Source organism: Oreochromis niloticus, linkage group LG9, assembly GCF_001858045.2.
Source record: "Oreochromis niloticus isolate F11D_XX linkage group LG9, O_niloticus_UMD_NMBU, whole genome shotgun sequence".
Taxonomy (NCBI): Eukaryota; Metazoa; Chordata; class Actinopteri; order Cichliformes; family Cichlidae; genus Oreochromis; species Oreochromis niloticus.
This window is the reverse complement of record NC_031974.2, coordinates 1174593-1197294: the sequence shown is the minus strand read 5'-3', so window position 1 is coordinate 1197294 and position 22702 is coordinate 1174593. Positions and strand designations below refer to the sequence as shown.

The 22702-nt window shown below is 43.4% G+C and overlaps 1 protein-coding gene and 3 long non-coding RNA genes across 6 annotated transcripts; 3 read left to right on the top strand and 1 right to left on the bottom strand.

The window, feature by feature from the left end:
• Positions 1–627: 627 nt before the first annotated feature.
• Positions 628–3449, top strand: LOC109201161 (zinc finger protein 91-like). 2 transcript variants are annotated; one of them, XM_025910100.1, is made up of 2 exons: positions 628–1936; positions 2389–3449. In XM_025910100.1, the coding sequence occupies exons 1-2, from the start codon at positions 1112–1114 to the stop codon at positions 2956–2958; spliced, it is 1395 nt and encodes a 464-aa protein (XP_025765885.1). In that variant the 5' UTR covers positions 628–1111; the 3' UTR covers positions 2959–3449. The 2 variants fall into 2 exon arrangements, with proteins under 2 accessions (XP_025765885.1, XP_025765884.1); XM_025910099.1 differs by having other exon boundaries at positions 2386–3449.
• Positions 3450–15788: 12339 nt separating this feature from the next.
• On the top strand, positions 15789–17162 carry LOC112847931 (uncharacterized). The gene is made up of 2 exons (XR_003221774.1): positions 15789–15847; positions 17031–17162. It is a non-coding gene; the product is annotated as an uncharacterized LOC112847931 (long non-coding RNA).
• A 347-nt stretch (positions 17163–17509) lies between these two features.
• Positions 17510–19674, top strand: LOC112847740 (uncharacterized). Its single transcript, XR_003221495.1, has 2 exons — positions 17510–17879; positions 18003–19674. It is a non-coding gene; the product is annotated as an uncharacterized LOC112847740 (long non-coding RNA).
• Positions 19675–20478: 804 nt separating this feature from the next.
• On the bottom strand, positions 20479–22202 carry LOC112847777 (uncharacterized). Of its 2 annotated transcripts, XR_003221561.1 has the most exons (3): positions 21950–22202; positions 20933–21125; positions 20479–20851 (listed from the first exon to the last, which is right to left on the bottom strand). It is a non-coding gene; the product is annotated as an uncharacterized LOC112847777 (long non-coding RNA). The 2 variants fall into 2 exon arrangements; XR_003221560.1 differs by lacking the exon at positions 21950–22202 and having other exon boundaries at positions 20933–21819.
• Between the last annotated feature and the right edge of the window lie 500 nt (positions 22203–22702).

Here is a 22702-nt window from a genome sequence, read left to right as displayed (position 1 = left end):
CATTATTGGCTGGACTATGGGATAATGTGGCATCGTTCTAATCCCATACGGGAGCAGCCAGTCACTTACTGACTAACACTGCAAAACAGAATTGTAAAAGTTTGGGTTTTAATTTCAATTTCAATTTTTATTTTGTGCGCAACGCAGATTTTCTGTGCGCAGAGACCGTGCCAGCAGTGCGCAATTGCGCATGTGTGCAACTTAGAGGGAACATTGTTTACAACTCCACAACTTTATTAGTGCAAAAAACCCCATCAATGTATTTTCACTTAAAGCAGCTTTTCATGTGCATTAAAGTTATATAAAAATGTAACAGTGAAAATACAAAGTCCTCGCTAACAGTTTAACCAAAAGGCATTTCCAGTGGAAACTGGCTGGCATATCCTGAGCATAACCATGTATAATATCCACAAACCAAATCCACGTCTGGACAGTCTCGGTCATTGTGTCCTTGGGCAAGACACGTCACCCATTGCCTACTGGTGGTGGTCAGAGGGCCAGGTGGTGCCAGTTTCCAGCAGCCTCGCCTCTGTCAGTGCGCCCCAGAGCAGCTGTGTACAATGTGCTACAATGTAGCTTGCCATCACCAGTGTGTGAATGGGTGGATGACTGAATGTAGTGTAAAGTGCTTTGGGGTCCATGGGGACTAAGAAAAGCGCTATACAAATACAGGCCATTTACCATTGTTAAAGTGTCCTACCATAGCTGTGTCGTCCGCAAACTTGATGAAAAAGTGGGGGGCTCAAAATAAACCCTTGGGGAGCTCCCTTATTCAGTGTTCTTGTGCTGAAAGTGTTGCCACGAGATAACAGCAGCTTTTCCATCCTGGGCTCCTCCATACATACAGAATCTACATTCACAAACAAAAACCACAAAAGTTATAAGAAAACACAAAGATCATATTTTATCAGCACACATTGAAACAACAATATCATCAGTTGGACTCCCCATTTTTCATGAAATGAAAGATTTTCTCCAGCGATCAACATTTCTTCAATTATGTTATTTTCATTCCAATTCTCATTGTAGCACGTCATTGTAATGTGAAACTATCAACAGAATGTGGTGGCAACACACCTAGAACTTGTTTGTTGACTCTTTGATTACACTAATGGGGTTTCAGTTTGTTCAATTTCACTCACTGCCTCTGTTTGTATCTCTGTCACTGCAGGACCAACATGGATCGAGAAGTCCGCGCTCTCAGGAGGCCGACAAACCTCACAGAAGAACGGGAGAGAAAAAATACAGCTGTGATGAGTGTGGGAAGGATTTTACTGGGGCTGGACACTTAAAAACACACCAACGCATTCATAGTGGAGTTAGACCGTACATCTGCGACTTATGTGGAAAGTCTTTTACTCAGGCTGGAAGTTTAAAAACACACAAACTCCTCCACAGTGGAATTAAAGCATACAGCTGTGAGCTGTGTGGAAAGTCTTTTACCCAACCTCAAGGCTTAAAATCACATCAGCTCATCCACAGTGGAATTAAAGCATATAGCTGTGAGCTGTGTGGAAAGTCTTATAAGACTGTTGGACACTTAAACAGACACCAACTGATCCACAGTGGATTTAAACCGTACAACTGTGATCAGTGTGGCAAAACTTTTGCTCGCAGTAAGAACTTACAACTTCATCAAGTTACCCACACTGGAATTAAGGCATACAGCTGCAACATTTGTGGAAAAACCTTTAGGTGGCTACTCAGCCGAAATAATCACCTACGCATTCACACCAAAAATGATGTTTACTGCTGTGATCAGTGTGGCAAAGTGTTTGTGGCATACAAAGAATTAAAGCAGCACATGTTTACCCACACTAAGGAGAGACCTTATAAATGTGACCTGTGTGATAAGGCTTTTAAAGAGCCACGTTCCCTGAAAGCACACCAACAGATCCACACCAGAAAGAAACTCTACAAGTGCAGTTACTGTGAGGTATGTATTTATATTTTTACAGATGCAGTTATTTTGAAGTATTATGTGAATTAAGTTTAATTTCAAAGCTAAATGAGACATGAAAACGCCATGTACAGAATATTCAATCAAATTTGACACAACTTTGAATCTTTCCTGATGTTGGAAAAACGTAGTTTTAAAAGCTTCTCCCCTTGCTATCTATCTAACATTCACACTCCAATGGATGCACTGGAGAGCAGCTTGGGGTTAGTATCTTGTGACATGCAGAGTAGATCATCCATTGATTTAACCAAGAATCTTCACATGAAGTGGTTTACCTACAAACGAAGAGTCATCTTCGCCCAGTACGCTGAGTGTTACAAAATGTAATTGGACTTTGGCAGAGATGCTCTTTATTTCAGGCAACATTCAGGATAAAAATGTTGAAGGAATTCCCTGACTTACACGCTCTTTGTGTCTTTGTTTAGAAGCAGAGTGACGCAGGTGGATCCAGTTCTCAACCCTGCCGTCACTGTGGTTGTGGGAAAGAGTTTCGCTGTGACCTTTGTGGAAAATCTTTCAGTCAGCTGTGGTGCCTAACATTACATCAACGTAGACACACTGGAGATAAAATGAACTACTGCAAAGAATGTGGTAGAGGCTTCCCCACACCAAGTACATTAAAAATACATGAGCTTACCCACAGTGGGGTTAAAAAGCACATCTGTGATCAGTGTGGGTCATCCTTCACCACTGCAGGTCATCTCAAACAGCATAAACGCGTGCACACAGGAGAGAAACCATACAGGTGTAGACACTGTGACAGAAGCTTCTCACAATCAAGTAATCGTAACCTTCATGAACGTAGACACATGGAAGAGAACATCAGCTGTGACCAGTGTGACAAGACCTTCAAGAGTCTCAGTTCATACTCCGAACACAAACAATCCCACACTGTAAATACAGTTTTACAGTTACCAATGTGCAATAACATTTACTTCATTATTTGCTCTGTGCAAACATCAACATCAAGCAGACCCGAAATCACTGGATCACAATGAATCTGAAGAGACAGAAAGATCCTCTTCTGGTTTCAGGATCAGACTTCAGGCTCCACAGAGTTCAGCTGGACTCTCCTATAAAAAGTGTGTCAGCTGATGTCACACTTGGATCTGATGAGGTAGCTCTGATTTCTGGATTTACAGCGAATAATCCTGAATGGTTCAGGATAGTATAGTATTCAGGAAGATAGTATAGTTATCTACATCAAATTCTTGTTTTTCTTTGGTTACCTTTGATATTCCATTTCAAAATGAATGTATTTTTTCATGTATTTAGTTTTACTTTAGTGTATTTCCTGTCCAGTTGATCCACATGTTCTGCAGCTGTTTTCTGTTTGTCATTTGTGTTGTGAAATCCTGATACTACTAAAGATTTGTTTATATTTGATTGACTCTAAAGTTTGTTTTATTAAACACTTATTAAATAGTTTGGTGTGAAAACCCCCCCAAAATAAAATAAAATAAAACTAAATAAAGAAATTGTCTCACAACAAGTATTTTGAGCCAAAATTTCATGTTCAGATTAACCGTTTTCAATGGCACATGTGGTGTGCCATCAGGGGACACTTGGTTGTTCTCCACTCACACTGAACAGGGTTCCTGCAGCTCAGTAAAAAATTATCTTCAATGAACATACATTCGTAAATTTCATCCCAGAACTTTGCTGTGGATAGGTAGTTTGCAGAGGGTGTGTTTAAGATACTGAAAGGATGAGTTTACCCTTCCAAACTGCAAACAAACGGTGTGCTTAAGTTAGATTACAGGAGGGTAAATTGAGTTTAAGAGTTTTCAGTGTCATTCATGGGGACTTATATCCCCATGAGAAATTTCCATGTAGGGGATGTTGACTGAGGTAATGCAGTCGGACAAGTGAGGATCCACACAGATGCATGACCTCAACCTCTTTAAAGCGTGGAGAGAGGTTCTGAACATTAAGGGAATGAACTGAATGAACCAGCATTGCAGCCATGGGTCATTGTGAGCATCACAGGGAGGGTTGAAGCCACCCACTGCAGCTGTATGGCCGGAGTCGCAGAGACCTGCACCCAAGTTGCTGCTCTTCTGTTCAAAGTAGAAGCAACATTTTTTTAAATAACCATTTCAAACTATTTACAGAACAATCAGCTGTTCTGCATTCAATAAGATGCCACACAAATTATTTGTGCCACTCCAAAAACCTGCAAACCTGACAGCAGCAGGTGTATCACTCATCCTGTTTTTTACCTGGAGACAGAAGTCGCCTATTTGTTCTGACACACAACACAACACTACACACTAACTACACAAGACAACACATTAACTACACACACGCTAAACGTCACCAATCTCTCACATCTCGCTCACTCCCTTTTTCTGCCCCCTCTCTCTTTCGCCGTCTTCTCCCTCTTTCTAAACAACCAAATGTCATGTTGCCATATCCTTTTTTCATTGGTCGACATGGTGCATTTTTCCACCAACATGAAAGGGCGGGGTTTTGGTTTTTCTTCATGAGCAAAGAGTGCTTGCTAGCGCTTTCCTTACACAGTAAATACGACGAAACTATTGAGGAAAAAACGCCGCTTATATATATTTTATCATGACTTTGGTTTTACGTGGCCTATCAACACAATTTAAAAACGATATCACCTTGTTCTTTTGTCATCTTGAGACAGAGACAGAGAGGACAGATGGTTTGAAAGAGGAGTGAAAGAAGCCATTTACATCCACTGTGAGCGACCATCTTTGAACAGAGGCAGTGGTTTACGACACCAACTGTCTGCCATCGATAATTCAGTTTTGAGATCCTTCCCAGATGCCTTAACGCCCACTCACACCCTGGGCCATCTGACCTCAGGAAATCACATGATAGGGTGGGGCCAGGTTTCACAATGAGCTCACCCGAAACCCTGGCTGATTGTGACCCACACCCGCTTTCACACCTTGACTCATGTGATTAGGTAGAGGATCATCAGGGGGTCCTTTTGTTCCTCTGTTGGGGGATACTTCCACTGGGTTTAAATCTGGGACTCTCCACCATTTGACCCTTAGAACTGAAGAAGCTCCTCGGATGAGAGGTGAAACGTCTTCAAGCAACTCAAAGAAGTCCAGACGCTTTTCTTTCCAAGCTCCTTAGACTACGATGACCTGGATAACTGAGAACCTTCACAGACTTTAAACTCGGTATGACCCAGGTTGATAGAGGGTGCCCAGTCTGGATCGCATTCCTGCATTTTGTAGGCTGGTTTTCCTACAAAACACAACAAATATTAGCCCGCAAAGCCACAGTGAACAAAGCAGCATAGCGCAACGAATTCAATTTAAATCAATAGAAGACTTATTTGTAACCTACATCAACAATTATGTTATGATAAATTACGTAAGAACAACAACAGAAGACTTACCTTTGTGGAAATGCTCAGAGCAGACTAATATGTGAGTTGGAGTGTTCTGAAACGTTATATTTGTGCTGTGTCCCAATTTAGCGACCGCACGCTTCGAGTACGCATTTTGAGACTTATTACGTCACAGCAACGCGATGATGGCTGTCCAAATTCGAAGTGTACTCCAAATGTGCCGCCGATTCCCCCAAATTTCAAGTGCGGTCCGTTGCACGCTTCGTGGTCCCATAATAATTTTGCTGCAGACGGCAGAAGCGGAGCGGCTGAAGAGTAAACTTTCAAAAGTAAGTACTGAATATTATGTCACTTGTTCATGTGTGAATGTTTAATAATGAAGGACATTAAAACATTACTGTTGGCCACATGTCAGCAAAGTTGTGTGACATTAGTGATGTTTGTACTTTCATGTACATGTTTGTACTTGGTTTTAAAGCCTTTACTTTAAAATATACGCCGTTCAATAGTTGACCTTAATCTTACAGAGAATGTGATGATTTTATGGATAATTAAAGTCAGTCATATATCCATAAACACAACAAGCTGAAAGTCAGTGATGCTGCTCGGTTTGCAGTCCTGAATATGACGGCACAAGCAGGATTCACTGCACTGTTAATGTTAGCTATGTTATATTGCTGCCTCTGTTCGGTGGTGTCGAGCCAAACGGACTTTAACGTGTGTTTGAACGAGCTGACGGTTCACTCGTTAAGCTGAAAGAAAGATGCTTTAATCACAGGAGTCACACATGTGTCCACTGGACCATCTGGGAACTCTTCTTGTTTAGCACTCGTAATAACACAAACACTAAATCCTCCTTCTCTTGTGCTGTTTTGTAGCAGTGTGTACACCTGAGACTGTCACCTGTCTGTCTGTCCTGCACTCTCTCTCTGTTTCTTTCTCTCTGATTGTGGAATAAAAGTATGAACATGTATTTATAAGTTACACTTGTGTTTGAATCCTGCAGCTTATCACACATTTGATTTCCATGTGTGACGACTGCAAGTGTCCAGAGTGAGGACAGACTGAGGGACCCACTGCTGCACATCATCTATGAGGCTTTGCACCCCTGATGATCCACCAGGACAAACTCAGCAGTGTGTGAGGAAGAGGAGGAGGAAGAGCCAGCAGCAGCTGACAGATGGAGAGAATAGACAGACTGTTCCCTGTTTGTGAAGGACTGCTAGGAAAGTTTAACATAACTAATTGTCTGTCCCGAATGAGTCTTATTAGGTAATGTTCAAATAATGTTATCATCCCAGTGTTTTCAGTGTGGGAGAAAGTACTCAGGGCCTTCAAGTTACACACTTGTCCTTAATGTAAATATGTAAGAAAAATTGTGTATGTTTCTGTTCTGTGTCCTATGTACTGTTTGTTTGTATATGTGTCTTTCTGGCTGCTTTTACAACCACATTTCCCCTTGTGGGACAATTAAAGGATTATTCTATTCTATTGGATTCGATTCTATGAAAGGCAGAAATAAGTTTAATATTCAGAAACCTAAAGTATGTATCAGCAGCAGAATGGAGCTAAAAATGTTTGTTTCAGTTCTATGAAGCTTTGAGTATTTTGGATTAGTAGCACTGCTGTGTTTGTTGCATCATATTGCTGTAATTATTTATATGCTTTATATATTCTGAGGTAAGCTGATCTATAGTGTTACATCATATTCTATAAGGATGTTATGTGTTTGTATACTTTCTGCCCAGTTTGACCCATTTAGCAGAAGTCAGCCTGTTTAAGGCTCTGATATCTATTCTGTATGACTTAAAGCAGTTATGACATGGTCTGATGGTCATAGACTGTCTGAAGCAGTTAGAACAAGACAAGGCTATCGACCGGACCTCATACCACAGGCTGTACCCAGGGGAGTCTACACCAAGTCTGTATGGTTTACCGAAAATACATAAGCAGGGTGCACCTTTAAGACCAATTGTCTGCATGATCAACTCGGTCACCTATAACATCTCCAAGTTTCTGGCTTCGATCCTCAACCCGCTGGTGGGCAGCTCTGAACACCACATCCAGAACACCCTGGATTTTGTCGAGAAGGTGAGAGATGTCATTATGGAGGCAGATGAAACCATGGTCTCGTACGACGTTACATCTCTCTTCACTTGCATCCCAGTCACGGAAGCGTTGGAGGTAGTCCGTAAGAGATTACAGGATGACACCAACGTCAGCAACAGGACCACTCTCAGCATCGACCAAGTGTGTTTGCTTTTGGAACTGTGTCTTCATTCCACCTACTTCACATACAAGGGTCAGTTCTACAGACAGAAACATGGGTGTGCCATGGGCTCCCCAGTTTCACCCATCGTGGCCAATTTGTACATGGAAGAAGTGGAAAAGAGGGCGTTGCTATCCTACCCTGGAACACCACCAAGCCATTGGTTCAGATATGTGGATGACACCTGGGTGAAAATCAAATCTCAGGACGTACTACATTTCACGGATCACATTAACTCGGTGGACCGACACATCAAATTCACCAGGGAGGATATGAAAAGTGGCAGGTTAGCCTTCTTAGACTGTGAGATTTCCATCAGTAATGGGGGACATCTAAAAGCTGACGTGTCTGTGAAGGTTCTCAGTCATCCAGGTCATCGTAGTCAAAGGAGTTTGCAAAGAAAAGCGTCTGGACTTCTTTGAGTTGCTTGAAGACGTTTCACCTCTCATCCGAGAAGCTTCTTCAGTTCTAAGGTCAAATGGCCGAGAGTCCCAGATTTAAACCCAGTGGGAGTATCCCCCCAAGGAGGGACAAAGGACCCCCTGGTGATCCTCTAATCACATGCGCCAAGGTGTGATGTGATCCTCTAATCACATGCGCCAAGGTGTGATGTGATCCTCTAATCACACCTTGGCGCATGTGATTAGAGGATCACCAGGGGGTCCTTTGTCCCTCCTTGGGGGGATACTCCCACTGGGTTTAAATCTGGGACTCTCGGCCATTTGACCTTAGAACTGAAGAAGCTTCTCGGATGAGAGGTGAAACGTCTTCAAGCAACTCAAAGAAGTCCAGACGCTTTTCTTTGCAAACTCCTTTGACTCTAAAAGCTGACGTGTACCGTAAACCTACGCATACGGATCAGTATCTAAGGTTTGACTCTCATCATCCACTGGAGCAAAAACTGGGTGTCATCAGGACGCTACAACACAGAGCGAACACCATCCCCACTGACACAGCGGCCAGGGAGGCAGAAGAACAGCACATCAAGAAGGCCCTGAGTAAATGTGGTTATCCCAGCTGGACTTTTGTCAAAGCTGGGAAGGCACCTAAAGAAAGCTCCAGCCGATCCAGGAGAGAAGGACAACCGCTGCCCAGGCGAAAACCTGTAGTGATCCCATATGTGTCAGGAGTATCGGAACAGTTGAGACGCATTTTTTCTAAACACCGGGTCTCTGTGGCTTTTAAACCCCAAAATACACTGCGCCAAAAACTGGTCCACCCCAAGGATCGGGTCCCCCGACACAAACAGAGTAACATAGTGTACGCTGTTAAGTGCCAGGAGGATTGCCAGGATTTATACATCGGGGAAACCAAACAACCTCTAGCGAAGCGGATGGCACAACACAGAAGAGCTTCCTCGTCAGGCCAGGACTCTGCAGTTTATTTACACCTACAGGCCAGTGGACACTCTTTCAACGATGAGGATGTACACATCCTGGACAGGGAAGAACGCTGGTTTGAGCGCGGAGTCAAGGAGGCCATTTACGTGAAAAGGGAAAGACCATCTCTGAATCGAGGAGGGGGCCTAAGGGTACATCTTTCGCCATCTTACAATGCTGTGATTGCAGCCATTCCCCAACTCTCTGTGAATGGTACTCATGGCCATTGATCAGTGTTCTTTGATCAGTGGGTTTTGGTCAGTGATTGTTGATCAATGGTCATGGGAATTTGCATAATGATGATTAAGGAACTGACCTCACAGCCCATTGTTCCTTCAGTGGGCTGGTTTCAGTCATTATGCAAATGTACTGTTTATAAGGTTTGGGGAAACCTGCAGTCAGCTGAGACTGAAGAAGTCACTTGGATGAGTGACGAAACGTTTCTCCCACAAAACGCTACGTCCAGATGAACAGAGAGACACACAGAGAGGCCGCAGACCACGGCCTCTCTGTGTGAGGATCTAAACGTATTCTACGCTAGATTCGACACAGCGAACACCATGAGACCGGACAGTGTGCGCACCGCGGATGACGTCAGTGCGCACACTGTGTCTGAGGAGGATGTGCGGAAGTACTTCAGGAGAGTGAACCCACGCAAAGCTACTGGTCCAGACGGGATTCCCGGCCGCGTCCTCAAGTCATGCGCGGCTCAGCTGGCTGGAGTGTTTACACACATCTTCAACCTTTCCCTGTCTCTGTCTGTAGTCCCAGCCTGCTTCAAAATGGCCACCATCGTCCCTGTACCCAAATCCTCCACCATTTCCTCATTAAACGACTGGCGACCTGTAACCCTGACCCCCATTGTGAGCAAATGCTTCGAGAAGCTGGTCAGGGACTTCATCTGCTCTGCACTACCCGACTCACTGGACCCTCTACAGTTCGCATACCGCCACAACAGGTCCACTGATGATGCCATAGCCCTGACACTCCATGCTGCCCTGTCACACCTGGAGAAGAGAGACACGTATGTGAGAATGCTGTTTGTAGATTACAGCTCAGCATTCAACACCATCATTCCCTCAAAGCTGGACAGGAAACTGCAGGATCTAGGACTGAGCAGCTCCCTCTGCAGCTGGATCCTTAACTTCCTGTCTGACAGACGCCAAGTGGTCAGACTGGGCAGCACCACCTCATCCCCCATCACACTGAACACTGGTGCTCCACAGGGGTGTGTACTGAGCCCTCTCCTGTACTCACTCTACACCTACGACTGCACGGCCACTAGAAACTCCAACATCATTGTGAAGTTTGCGGACGACACTACAGTGGTGGGTCTTATCACCAACGGTGATGAGACGGCCTACAGGGAGGAGGTCAGCGCCCTGACCCACTGGTGTCAAGACAACCATCTCACCCTCAACGTCGCAAAGACAAAGGAGTTGATAGTGGACTTCCGGAGGTGCAGAGGAGTACACACCCCCATCACCATCAACGGCGCCGCTGTGGAGAGAGTGAGCAGCATCCGCTTCCTTGGTGTACATCTGGCTGAGGATCTTACGTGGTCAGTACACATAAACAAAACAGTGAAGAAGGCGCAGCAGCGCCTCTTCTTTCTCAGGAGACTGAAAAGATTCGGCATGAGCCCCCGCATCCTCAGGACCTTCTATCGCTGTGCCATTGAGAGCATCCTCACTGGATGCATCACCACCTGGTATGGCAACAGCACCGCCTACAACCGCAAAGCTCTCCAGAGAGTAGTGCGGTGTGCTGAACGGATAATTGGAGGTGAGCTTCCCTCCCTCCAAGACATCTACAGGAAGCGGTGCCTGAGGAAAGCGGGGAGGATCATCAAGGACTCCAGTCACCCCAGCCACAAACTGTTCAGACTACTTCCATCAGGAAGGAGGTTCTGCAGCATCCGGTCCCGTACCAGCAGACTGAGAGACAGCTTTTTCCACCAGGCCATCAGACTGCTGAACACGTCATAGACACCTCACCCTCACTACTGGAACTTCAACATTATGCACGCCATACTGTACATTAATGCCACTGTTTTGCACATACCAACCTCTGTATATTTTATATATCTTATTTTATTGTTTACTTTATTTCATTTGTAAAACATGTATATACACACTCACACACACACACACACACACGTAGAAAAACATTTAGTACACACGTTCAGTAATGTATATACCTTTATATATTGTACACATATTTATTACTTTTTAGATTAGCCATTTTTATATTTTGCTTGTTTTACGTTATTGTATTTTTGCACAACTCTGTTGCTTGAGAAGCTCGCACACAAGAATTTCACTCACATGTACTGTACCAGTGTACCTGCACATGTGACGTGACAATAAAAGTGATTTGATTTGATTTGATTTGATTTGAGATTCAACTTTTGGAGATATTCTTACTAATCTTTCTGAGTCACAAAATAAACTTTTAACATATTTTCAGGCGAGAAAGTAGCTGTGTAAACATCAAATATCTGCTCGGTTTATCGAGATATCGCATATTTGCAAAAGTGCTTCGACGTTTTCGGAGACATCTGTTACCCACCAGCTCGATAGCTAGCCGGGAGCTTGATGGTCACTGAAGCCGCTGAGAACGGCGCAACTCCCGGCACATCATTTTCAGGTCACGGCGGACTTTCACTACTCAGGTTAAACGTAATGTATGTCACTTAGCCTACAAATGTTATTGTTGGGCTTTTTTCAGTGTTTTGTTTGTTCGTGAGTAAATCAGCTTGGCTGAGATTAAAGTTATTAGATTAGATTAGATAAAATAAAACTTTATTAATCCCCGGGTGGGTTCCTCCTTGGTTTTCACACAGCTGACTAAATGTCAAACAGAAAACTGATTAAAAAGAAGTATGAGACGGTCGAGAATTTTAATCAGTGTCCTGTTATATTTTAGATAGCAAGGAGCAGACGGCCGAGTTTATTAAACTCCACCGAGACAGCGGTGACGCTAATCAGAAGGCTAGACCGTCCAATTTCCCCAGCCGTTTACTTCGGGCTTAACCCGACCTTCTGAGGACCCGGCCCACGTAGACTGCGAAGGCCGGGTCCTCAGGAGAATGCAGCCCATGAATTTGGACACGACCTAGGCAGAGCAGGAAGAAGGGGGCGGAGCTGAAGCTTTTTCTTTGTTTCTTTGTTTTTTAGCGTGATTTCTGTCCACACTCCATACCAGTGGTGGCGGTAATGCACCATGCAGTTGTTTGGCAACCGCCAATAATACGTAAAAGAAGGAGAAGAAGAAGGGGGCGGAGCAAAGTGTGCGCGCAGGAGAGGAGTCGAGCAGAGAGAGCTGCTTTTTCATGAAACGGGAGTAAACTAGTGAACTTAGAGGACATAAACAAACTAAAGTATCGATCATATACCACTACCAACGTTTGGATCGATATCTGCATCGATCTGCCCACCCTTGTCTCCTGGATCGTAGCTGAGATCAGCGTGAACCACGTGGGTCTCTGCTCCCTGATCTGTTTCCTGTGTTTGGAAAGAGTTCCAGCTTCATCACGGAGTTTTTCTCGGTTTGTGGGCTCATCTAAAGGTAAGCACCGAGCTAACTTTACTGTGAGTTCAGTTCATGTTGAGTTTAGCTCCTGAATGAGGTCTTCTGCTGCTCTCCTCGGTGTCTGTTCACAGTTTATTGTCAACACGTTGAGAGAAGAGTGAGAGAGTGTTTGGAGAAAAACACCAGCTAAGCTCATTAGCTCAGCATGCTGGGAGAAGTTGGAGCAGAAAAGTCTTTTCATTGTCCCTGCAGCTGTTTTTCTGCCTGCACCAAACCTCTACAGCCTCATTTCTATTTGAAGTGATAACAGGAAATCAGAGCGATCTGCTGCAGTATCAGGGTCACAATAAACTTTATTGTCCAGCTGCTGTGGGTGAACACATGAGAGGAAGTGAACTCCTACAAAGTCTCATTTGAATGATTCTGGCTGCTGTAAAGTGATGTTAACAAAAACTAATGAAACAGAGATGAAAGTAAACAGTGTAAGTATTTGAAAGCACTAATAAAGATTTATTGTTGTGGTTATTGTGCAGCTCTTGGTGATTTGGGAGAAGTATGTTTTTACCGTGTTGTGGATTGAATGTTGGAATTTATTTTTATTTTTTGTTTACAGAAAACAGAAGTTTTGTCCACTTGTGGTTTATGATGGAGACTCTGAGTCTGGTCCAGCTGCTTTTTGGGGGTTCTGTCTCTTAAAGAGTCTATTTACGTTTCTCATGTATGGAGAGAGGACCCATTGAGGGTGCAGAGACTGTGTAGTGGTGATCAGGTCCAGGACATGTTTTATAATCACGGGGGTTGCTGAAAGTGTTGAAAGTCTTGGGTGGGTGGGGGTGGGGGACAGGTCATTGTTGGTAAAATCCACAGAAGGAGCTGTTCGGGCTGTTGTTGTGCATTGTTGGTGCAGTGGGGTCTTTAGGTTTGTGGTTGGTTCACTTTCAGAGTGTTTTTCAGACAGAAGCAGCGTCGTTAGATGAAAACAGGTTTGGGAAAGTCTGAGGAACTTGGAAAGAAAAGCGTCTGGACTTCTTTAAGTTGCTTGAAGCCATTTCACCTCTCGCCCGAGAAGCTTCTTCAGTTCTAAGGTCAGATGGCGGAGAGTGTCAGATTTAAACCCTGTGGGAGTGCCCCCCCCCCATCCCCACCCAAAGAGGGACAAAAGGACCCCCTGATGATCCTCTACCTCAGTGGTTCCAAAACTTTTTTTGCCAGGCCCCCCTTTTTTTACAAGAAAAATGTCCCCCCCCCCCCCCCCAAAACACATCCTCCAAACACACACACCCATATTTTGTTTACAAACTCCGTTGCGGTTTATTTCACACCTCAAACATTTAGTAAACAATTAAGCAAATACAAGTAAACGGCAATAAATTACAGGTAGTAATAAAATATACTACTAACTCTTTTACGCTACGTCCACACCTACACGGGTATTTTTGAAAACGCAGCTGTTTCTATGCGTTTGGGCTTTTCGTCAACACGTAAACGGCGTTGCGATTCACCGAAAACGGAGATTATTTAAAACTCCTTTTTTGCGTTTACGTGTGGACGAGGATTACAGAGTTCGTCACGCAACGTCAAAGGTATGTGCCTCTTTTCACGTCACGCTGTGCGCCACGTTATTGTTTACATGAGATGAATTGCAGAATGGCAGATAGAGACAAAATACTGTTACTGTTAATCTGACTATCTTCAGGTTTTACACGCTTACATATACACACGCAGTTACTGTCCCTGCATTTAGAAAGGCAGAGCCGTCACGGTGTAATTATTTTACCTGTAGTTTTTTTCCTGTGTAATAATTTTCAACATTGCTGTCAATACATTTTTCAAAAAATGCCTCTCTGTGCAAAATGGGTTTAAACACATAAACAGCTGTGGGATACTGTTTTTCCGTGATTTGAACCGGGGGAACAAATTACGGAAGGATCAGCCTGATATTATTTGTATCCCACTGTAACTTTACTGCATAAAGAGCTAACATGTCCAAAATGTCAGGAGTAGTTAGTCATTACAACAAGTGTTTGTGAACTAAAAATCAAGAATGTGGGATCCTGTTTGTCCGTGATTTGGAGAGCCCAGCGCTGCTCCCGACGCAGGGAAAACTAATTTTGCAGGGGAGACCTACCTTGGCACTTGTGCAGGTGAAGCCAAAGGGAAGATATGCTTCACCATATTTTCCTGTCTTTGGCTTGGAAGGAAGTTGGTTTGGAAACATATTTGGCGATGCTTCATCTCCTGCTTTGCGTTTGTGTGGGAGCCCCGTCAAAAACCTGTCCACAGTGTCCAAGCGCTCTTTTTTTTTTTTTTTTTTTTTTCCATACCGCGCCCCCCCCCCAGGGGGCGGGCCCCACACTTTGGGAACCTCTGCTCTACCTAATCACATGAGCCAAGGTGTGAAAACGGGTGTGGGTCACAATCAGCCAGGGTTTCGGGTGAGCTCATTGTGAAACCTAGCCCCACCCTATCATATGATTTCCTAAAGTCGGATGGCCCAGGATGTGAGTGCACGTTAAGGCGTCTTATAAAGAAAGTGACTGGACTTCTTGTGTGGCTCGGTGCTGTCCCTGTTAAATAACCAAGAGCCTTTCTTTCCACTCTTTCCCTCCATGTAAAGTTTGGCTACAATGGGTGACACTGGGGAGCTCACAGCACATCCATGTTTGTGTCTGTAGAAACCTGGTTGTATTTAAAATATGTGGTGGTAAGGCAGAGGTCTAACGTTATGCGATGTGATCAGGGTGAAGCTGGTTCTGGTTTGTAAGGAGCTGTCTTGATGTAGTTGTTTCCTGACAGTCTCCACTGGCTCGGTTGGAGGTACACAAGTGAAAAGTGAGACCACATCAAAGGACACTCTGGTTTCATCTGGATTAAGTGTAAGTTTGTGGACCTTGTTGGTGTAGTCAGCAGAGTTTTTGATGTGATGGGGTGTGTTCCCCACAAGGGGAGCTAGGATTGTGATGAGGTGCTTGGAAATGTTGTAGGCGGCTGAGTTTATGCTGCTACCAATGAGTCTGAGTGGGACTCCTTCTTTGTGGATCTATGGAAGTCCTTATATACAGGGTGTAGCATCCCCTGGGTAAAGGTGGTGGTATGCAGGGCGCTCAGTGGCTTTTTCCCTTTCAAGTTCTTGTAGGAAGCTGATGACTTTCTTTCTGTAGTTGCTTCTGGGGTTTCACCTTGAAGCTTCATAGGTATTGTTGTCACTGAGGAGTAGTAATGTTTATTTGCTCTGCTTCTAAACACATCTATACTTTTTGTGTCCCAGCTGAGTAACAGGAGGAGGAGAGTCTGGTGGAGCAGCAGAGGAACAATTTCAGCCATTTGGACTCAGCTCAGCCACTACAGAGGAAACAATGACTTCAACACAAAAGGTGAGAAAAATATCACAGTTACACTGTTATTGAAACTGTGTGCACAGCTGGTTGTTACCAGCAGCTTTATCTTTTCCATGCTGGGCTCCTCCATACATACAGAATGTACTTCACTAACAGAAACCATAGAATCCCCAAAGTTGACTCTTTTCATTTTGATGTAGCATTTCCAGTTGCAGATGATGGGGGGACATCTAAAAGCTGATGTTTACCCTAAACCTACACATACAGATCAGTATATAAGGTTTGACTCTCATCATCCACTGGAGCATGAACACAGAGCAAACACCATCCCTACTGACACAACGGCCAGGAAGTAGAAGAATATCACATCAAGAAGGCCCTGAGTAATTGTGGTTATTCTAGCTGGACATTTGTCAAAACTGGGAAGGTGCCTAAAGACAGTTCCAGGCGATCCAGGTGAGAAGGACAACCGCTGCCCAAGCGAAAACCTGTAGTGATCCCATATGTGTCAGGAGTATCGGAACCGCAGAGACTCGTTTTTTCTAAACATCACATCTTGGTGGCTTTTAAACCCCCAAACATGCTGCTCCAAAAATTGGTCCACCCCAAGGATCGGGTCCCCCGACACAAACATAGTGTAAACATAGAGTAACATAGTGTATGCTGTTAAATGTCAGGAGGATTTCCAGATTTTATACATTGGGGAAACCAAGCAACCTCTGGCTAAGAAGATGGCACAACACAGAAGAGCTACTTCGTCAGGTCAGGACTCTGAAGTCTATTTACACCTACAGGCAGGACAGGGAGGAACTCTGGTTTGAGCGCCGAGTCAAGGAGGCCATTTACGTGAAAAGGGAAAGACCATCTCTGAATCGAGGAGGGGGCCCAAGGGTATTACGAGGAAAAAAAAGCACAGAAGTTACAAGAAATGCAAAGATCATATTTAATCAGCACACATTGAAACAATAGCATCAGTTGAACTCACAATTTTTCATCAAGTAAAATATTTTTTTTCCTGTCATCAATATTCCTTCAATAATGTCATTTTCATTCCAACTCTCATTGTAGCACATCATTGTAATGTGATAGTATCACCAGAAGGTGGTGGTAACACAACTACAATGTGTTTGGTGACATCTTTGATTCCACTAATGGAGTTTCATTTTGTTCCACGATTGCATTTCATTCACTGCCTCTGTTTGTATCTCTGTCATTGCAGGACCAACATGGAGCGAGAAGTCCGCGCTCTCAGGAGGCCGACAAACCTCTCAGAAGAAAGGGAGAGAAAAACTACAGCTGTAATGAGTGCGGGAAGGATTTTTTCCGGGCCGACAGCTTAAAAAGACACAAACTCATCCACAGTGGAGTAAAAGCACACAGCTGTGAGTTGTGTGGAACATCTTTTGCCCTGCCTGAAAATTTAAAAACACACCAACTCATCCACAGTGGAGTTAAAGCACACAGCTGTGACTTGTGTGGAAAGTCTTTTAGCCTGGCTGGAAACTTAAAAACACATCAACTTACCCACAGTGGAGTTAAAGCACACAGCTGTGAGTTGTGTGGAAAGTCTTTTAGCCTGGCTGGACACTTAAAAAGACACCAACTCATCCACAGTGGAGTTAAAGCACACAGCTGTGAGTTGTGTGGAAAGTCTTTTAGCCTGGCTATAAGCTTAAAAAGACACCAACTCATCCACAGTGGGTTTAAAGCGTACAGCTGTGAGTTGTGTGGAAAGTCTTTTACCCTGGCTATAAGCTTAAAAAGACACCAACTCACCCACTCTGGAATTAAAGCGTACAGCTGTGACATTTGTGGAAAAAAATTCAGCCAGCCAGGCAGCCGAAATATTCACCTGCGGATTCACACTGGAAATGATGTTTACTGCTGTGATCAGTGTGGGAAACACTTTACAACAGCCACACAGTTACAAAGCCACATGTTTACCCACACTGAAGAAAGATCTTATAAATGTGACCTGTGTGAGAAGACTTTTAAGTCTCCACGTTACCTGGAAAAACACCAACACGTCCACACCAGAAAGTAACTCTACAAGTGCAGTTACTGTGAGGTATGTATTTATATTTTTATTCTTGAATTTTAGCCTGAGTGTAACAAGTCTGATTAGGTGACGTTCAGGATAAAAATGTTGAAGGAATTCCCTGACTTACACTGTCTTTGTGTCTTTGTTTAGAAGCAGAGCGACACAGATGGATCCAGTTCTCAACCCTGTCGTCACTGTGGTGGTGGGAAAGCGTTTCTTTGTGACCTTTGTGGAAAAACTTTCAGTCATTAAGAGAGCCTAATAAGACATCAACGTAGACATACTGGAGACAAAATGAACTACTGCAAAGAATGTGGGAGAGGTTTCACCACACCAAGTGCATTTCAAAACATGAACTATGTCATAGTGGGGTCAAAAAGCACATCTGTGACCAGTGTGGGTCATCCTTCCTTACTGCAGTGCAGATAACATTAAAGTGCATAAACGCATTCACACAGGAGAGACACCATACAAGTGCAGACACTGTGACATAAGCTTCTCGTGTTCAGGTAATCGTAACGTTCATGAAAGTACACACATTGAAGGGAACTTCAGCTGTGACCAGTGTTACAAGAGCTTCAAGAATCTCAGTTCATACTCCAAACACAAACGATCCCATGTTTTAAATAAACTGTTTCACTGTTACCAATGTGCAAAAACATTCACTTCATTATCTGCTCTGTGCAAACATCATCTGAACTCTACTATTTTGGAGGGGGCAAACAGTGTACAGATGAGTGTTAACATGTGCTTGTCAGGCACTCTTTTTGGCTGTCGTGGTTTACACTTTACACTCTTTCATCTTCCGTTTCTCGCCTGTACCAACCATTGACTGTCATCGTCATTTTCCCCTCTCTCGTGCTCACACACAACAGGAGGGGCAGTCCCACACATTCTCCCTGCAACACGGACTGCACAACCCACAAGGCTAAATTCTTAAAGGTCTATGCCTGTAACACTCTGCTTATATTGTCTTCATATTAAATCTTTTTTTTAATAATAATTAAAAAAAAATTCTTCACGTCAATATGCGGGCCCCGAGTTTGAGATCCGTTTTAATCTTTGTTCCCTTAGAACATAGTGATTAGTAGTTGTACTTTTTACTGTATTATAAAAGTTATAGGAATGTGTTTTTACCAAACTAATATTGTATCAAAACTGTCGATATAGATATACACATCAGTGTCTTTCATTTGACGTTTCCCAGTTTTCAAAATGTACTTGTTTTTCATGTATTCATTTTATTTGTTACCTCAGTTACACGTTAATCCTTTTTCATATTTAATCTTCTACTGTGGTAATCCTTGTTCTTAGATCCCTTTCTCCCAGAACTCCAAATAATTTCACACCAGTTGCCCTTAAAGCTTCCAATATGAACTAAATCCGTCAACTGTCTTTGAAACAACAACTGCTGTGACTTTATGGCCAGAAAAAAGAATCTCAAGCTAAACTGGTGTTGGGCTGTACTTCCATGTAATACCAGGTTGTACCAGAAGGTGGAGCAGTGCTCCAAGAGCATTCTTATTCACAATGGCAGCAAAGAAATGTTAAAAACAGCAGCATACATCAGGGTGGTTTTAAAGATAGCAGATGACTCCTTTTAGTTCATTCAAATTCTATCAAACCTATATTTTTGGCTGCTCCTTTCACTTTAGTGTATTTACAATATCCTTGAAGTCTATGTGTTGTTTTTTAATGAATTCATTTTGATCCACATGTTCTGCAGCTGTTTCCTTGTTGATTTGAAGTTTGTATTATGAAATCCTGATACTGTTAAATCATTAGTTATATCTGATGAACTGTGCAAAGTTTTTAGGGTGTGGAAAAACAAAGAAATCGTCTCACAACAAGTAGTTTGAGCCATGATTTCAGATTCAAACTAATTTAACTGTTCTCAGTATCCCAGATGGAGGTTTGTCAGAGGAGGAGACTTAGCTGTTTTCCACTTACACTGAACAGGCAGCTCAATAAAAACTCTGGATCGATCTTCCTGGACAAAAAGGTCATAAAATGTTACATTTTTCTCAAAAACTTGCTGTGAGTATGAAGTTCGCTGGGGGTGTGTTTAAGATGCTTAAAGGATGAGTTTTCCTTCCAAATTGCAAACAAACTGTGTGCTTGTTAAAACCTGAAGTGAGATTACAGGAGAGTAAGTTGAGAAACAAGAATATGTGGGGTGCGGTGTGGGAAGAAGATACTCTGAAACAGAAAATCAAAGCACTGCTGTGTTTCTAAGGAACAGGTTTTACAGTGACCAACCACGAAAGCCCGGCAATTCCAAAAGCATCTTCGCCCCTTTTACCATTAATAGATGTAAAGTTTGAGTGCATATGCATGAACCTCATCCAGCTATTAAACAGAGGGCACATGGATATCGCTTTGTATTAGTTCTGGTCAATTATGCACCACAATATCCCGAAGCAGTGCCACTGTGCAGGATTTCTGCAAAAAGAATGTCATAAGCTCTGTTTTATTTCATGTCTTGAGTTGGTATCCCCAAAGAGATACTTACTGACACTGATCACTCAGAGTGATGGGTTGGTGGAGCAGCTGAATAAGACTTTAAATTCCGTGATTCACAAGGGGAATAGACTCGAATGCAGACAGCACTCAGAGACAAAGGCACTGAAAGCAAAAAAGACTTTTATTACAGAGTGCGTGCTGGGGCGCATGTAAACAGAAATACAAGGAGCACTCAGCAAGTTAACCATAAACTTAAGTAGAGTAACAAAGCAAACTATGAATCTACACTAAAAATACTCCTATGGAACACTATGTACTTAAAGTATACTGTGATTCTTTAACACAACACTTTGAGAGTCATTTACATAAACACAAACTGAGAAATAAGAGTCTAAAAAATCACTACAGCTACTGTGAGGTGGTCCGTGAGGAGCTGTCATGGCCGAGGGTTGGGAATCTGACACACGGTAACTTTCAGTGCAGGACCCCTGAGGAGTGGAACGGAGCAAAAGGGTCTGACGGAATTTTCACGATCACTGTAAATGAGGGAAACGGGTGTAAGCTGGGATTTTGGAAGCTGATCCAAAGTGTATGTAGCAAATTGCAAACAGTCTTACTTTATGCAGGCGGAGGCGAAGCACAGAGGAGTAGGTGGTCTGGGTGTGGAAAAGAGGTAATCCTGATGAGTGAGTTTGTTAAAGTCAGAGTGTTGGGCAGGGAGGCAGGCGAACATGAGTGGGAAGCTGCGAGTAGACCAGCGATTGAACCAAAGAAGGTTATGACAGTGACTCAGCAACATCCAGAGGTTTTCTGTGAGCAGAAAGTATAAACACACGAAACACTCAGTTGTTTGCAGTGCAGGAGGCCTCCACTGGATTTTGTGCGTTTGCGTTGCATCATCAGCCCATCTGGCCATCAGCGGCAGCAGCGCCTGTACAACAGTGGGGCTAGACTCAGATTATTTTCACTGGGAGACTAAGTTCTTGTAGTTTACTTCCTTCTGCTAACTCGAAAGAGGTGAGGCAGTTCTTGGAACTGACTGGTTACAACTGCCAGTTCGTGGCTGGCTTTCTGGAGCTGACCAGTCTCTTAATTGAATTAATTCTTATGGCGATTTAGTGTAATTGGCTATAAGTGCTATCAGATTCATTTACAGCTTACCGTAACTCACTAAATTTCTTTGAGATTGTTAACAGTCCCATCAGATTGACTTCAAAATTTCCAGAAATCCATCTTTATTTGATTTCAATATCACAGACATCCTACATAAACACACAGCTGCTTCAGTGTTTGCAGTTGACATTAGTGACCATTGTAACAGTCAAAAGCAGAATTCATGATCCATCTCACCTTGATTGGAAAAGAATTTATCTCATACCAGATATGAAATCTGCCTGGAAATTATTTTATGAAGAGTAGAGATGGGTATCTGTCAGGGACCAAGCAGTAAAGCATAAAGGAAGGTTTATCTAAAATAGCTTCCAGCCCCTTCCAGGCGAGCGTTTACTTCTAGAAACCCTACTAAAATAGCTTCCAGCCACTTTTTCAGGCAAGCGTTTACTTTTAGGAATGCTACCAACCCCTCTGGGCGAGCCTAGACGTTTTACGCGAGGTGTCTGAGTGTTAATATTCACCTGGTTGCTGCCGGTCTCTCAGGTCAACCTCATCGACCCCCACCGCCGTGGACCACTTATAAGAACGCCGGCCAGAACCCGAACGTTACGTCTCTGGACTTTATATCCTCTACCTAGAGAGGAGCTGTCGACAGACTTCAGCGCGGGCTTCTCACAACGTCAGGGCTCGATGAGGCTTTCCTGTGGGGTCACACAAAAGTGCTGTGTCCCATCCGGCTCCAAGGACCAAGAAATGTCAGGAGTTTTCCTGTATTGCAACCCAGGTCGGAATAAAAAGGCTCAGACAGGTTTACGTGTACACGGTCGAGACTCAGGGAGACTCGCACCCAGTGCAATAGTTGTCAGCCTTTTATTCATAGCATTCTCAGAGACGTACAGGAAGAGATAAAATAGAACTGTGCTGCAGGCTTCCTGTTGAGTCTGCACAGAGTGTAACTTCCCCATTTAAGCTGAATACTGAAAGAGCAAACACATTTAGATAATGAAATGTACTCTTAAGCATAACATAATAAAAATCCTAAAATCCTAAGAAATCCCTTAACATTCCCTCCTGTTGTTTGATCTTTCCTTCTATATATGTACATAGCAACCACTAACAGTGCATCAGTCTATGGCCACTTGTAGACATCTTTAGCCAAGACATCATAAAATAGTGGGTTCTGTGAGTATGTTATATCCAAGTGTCTGTCTCATTATCATCTTCATCATTCTGTGATAGGGTGATGTAAGCATGAATTGAAGCAGTTACCGTTT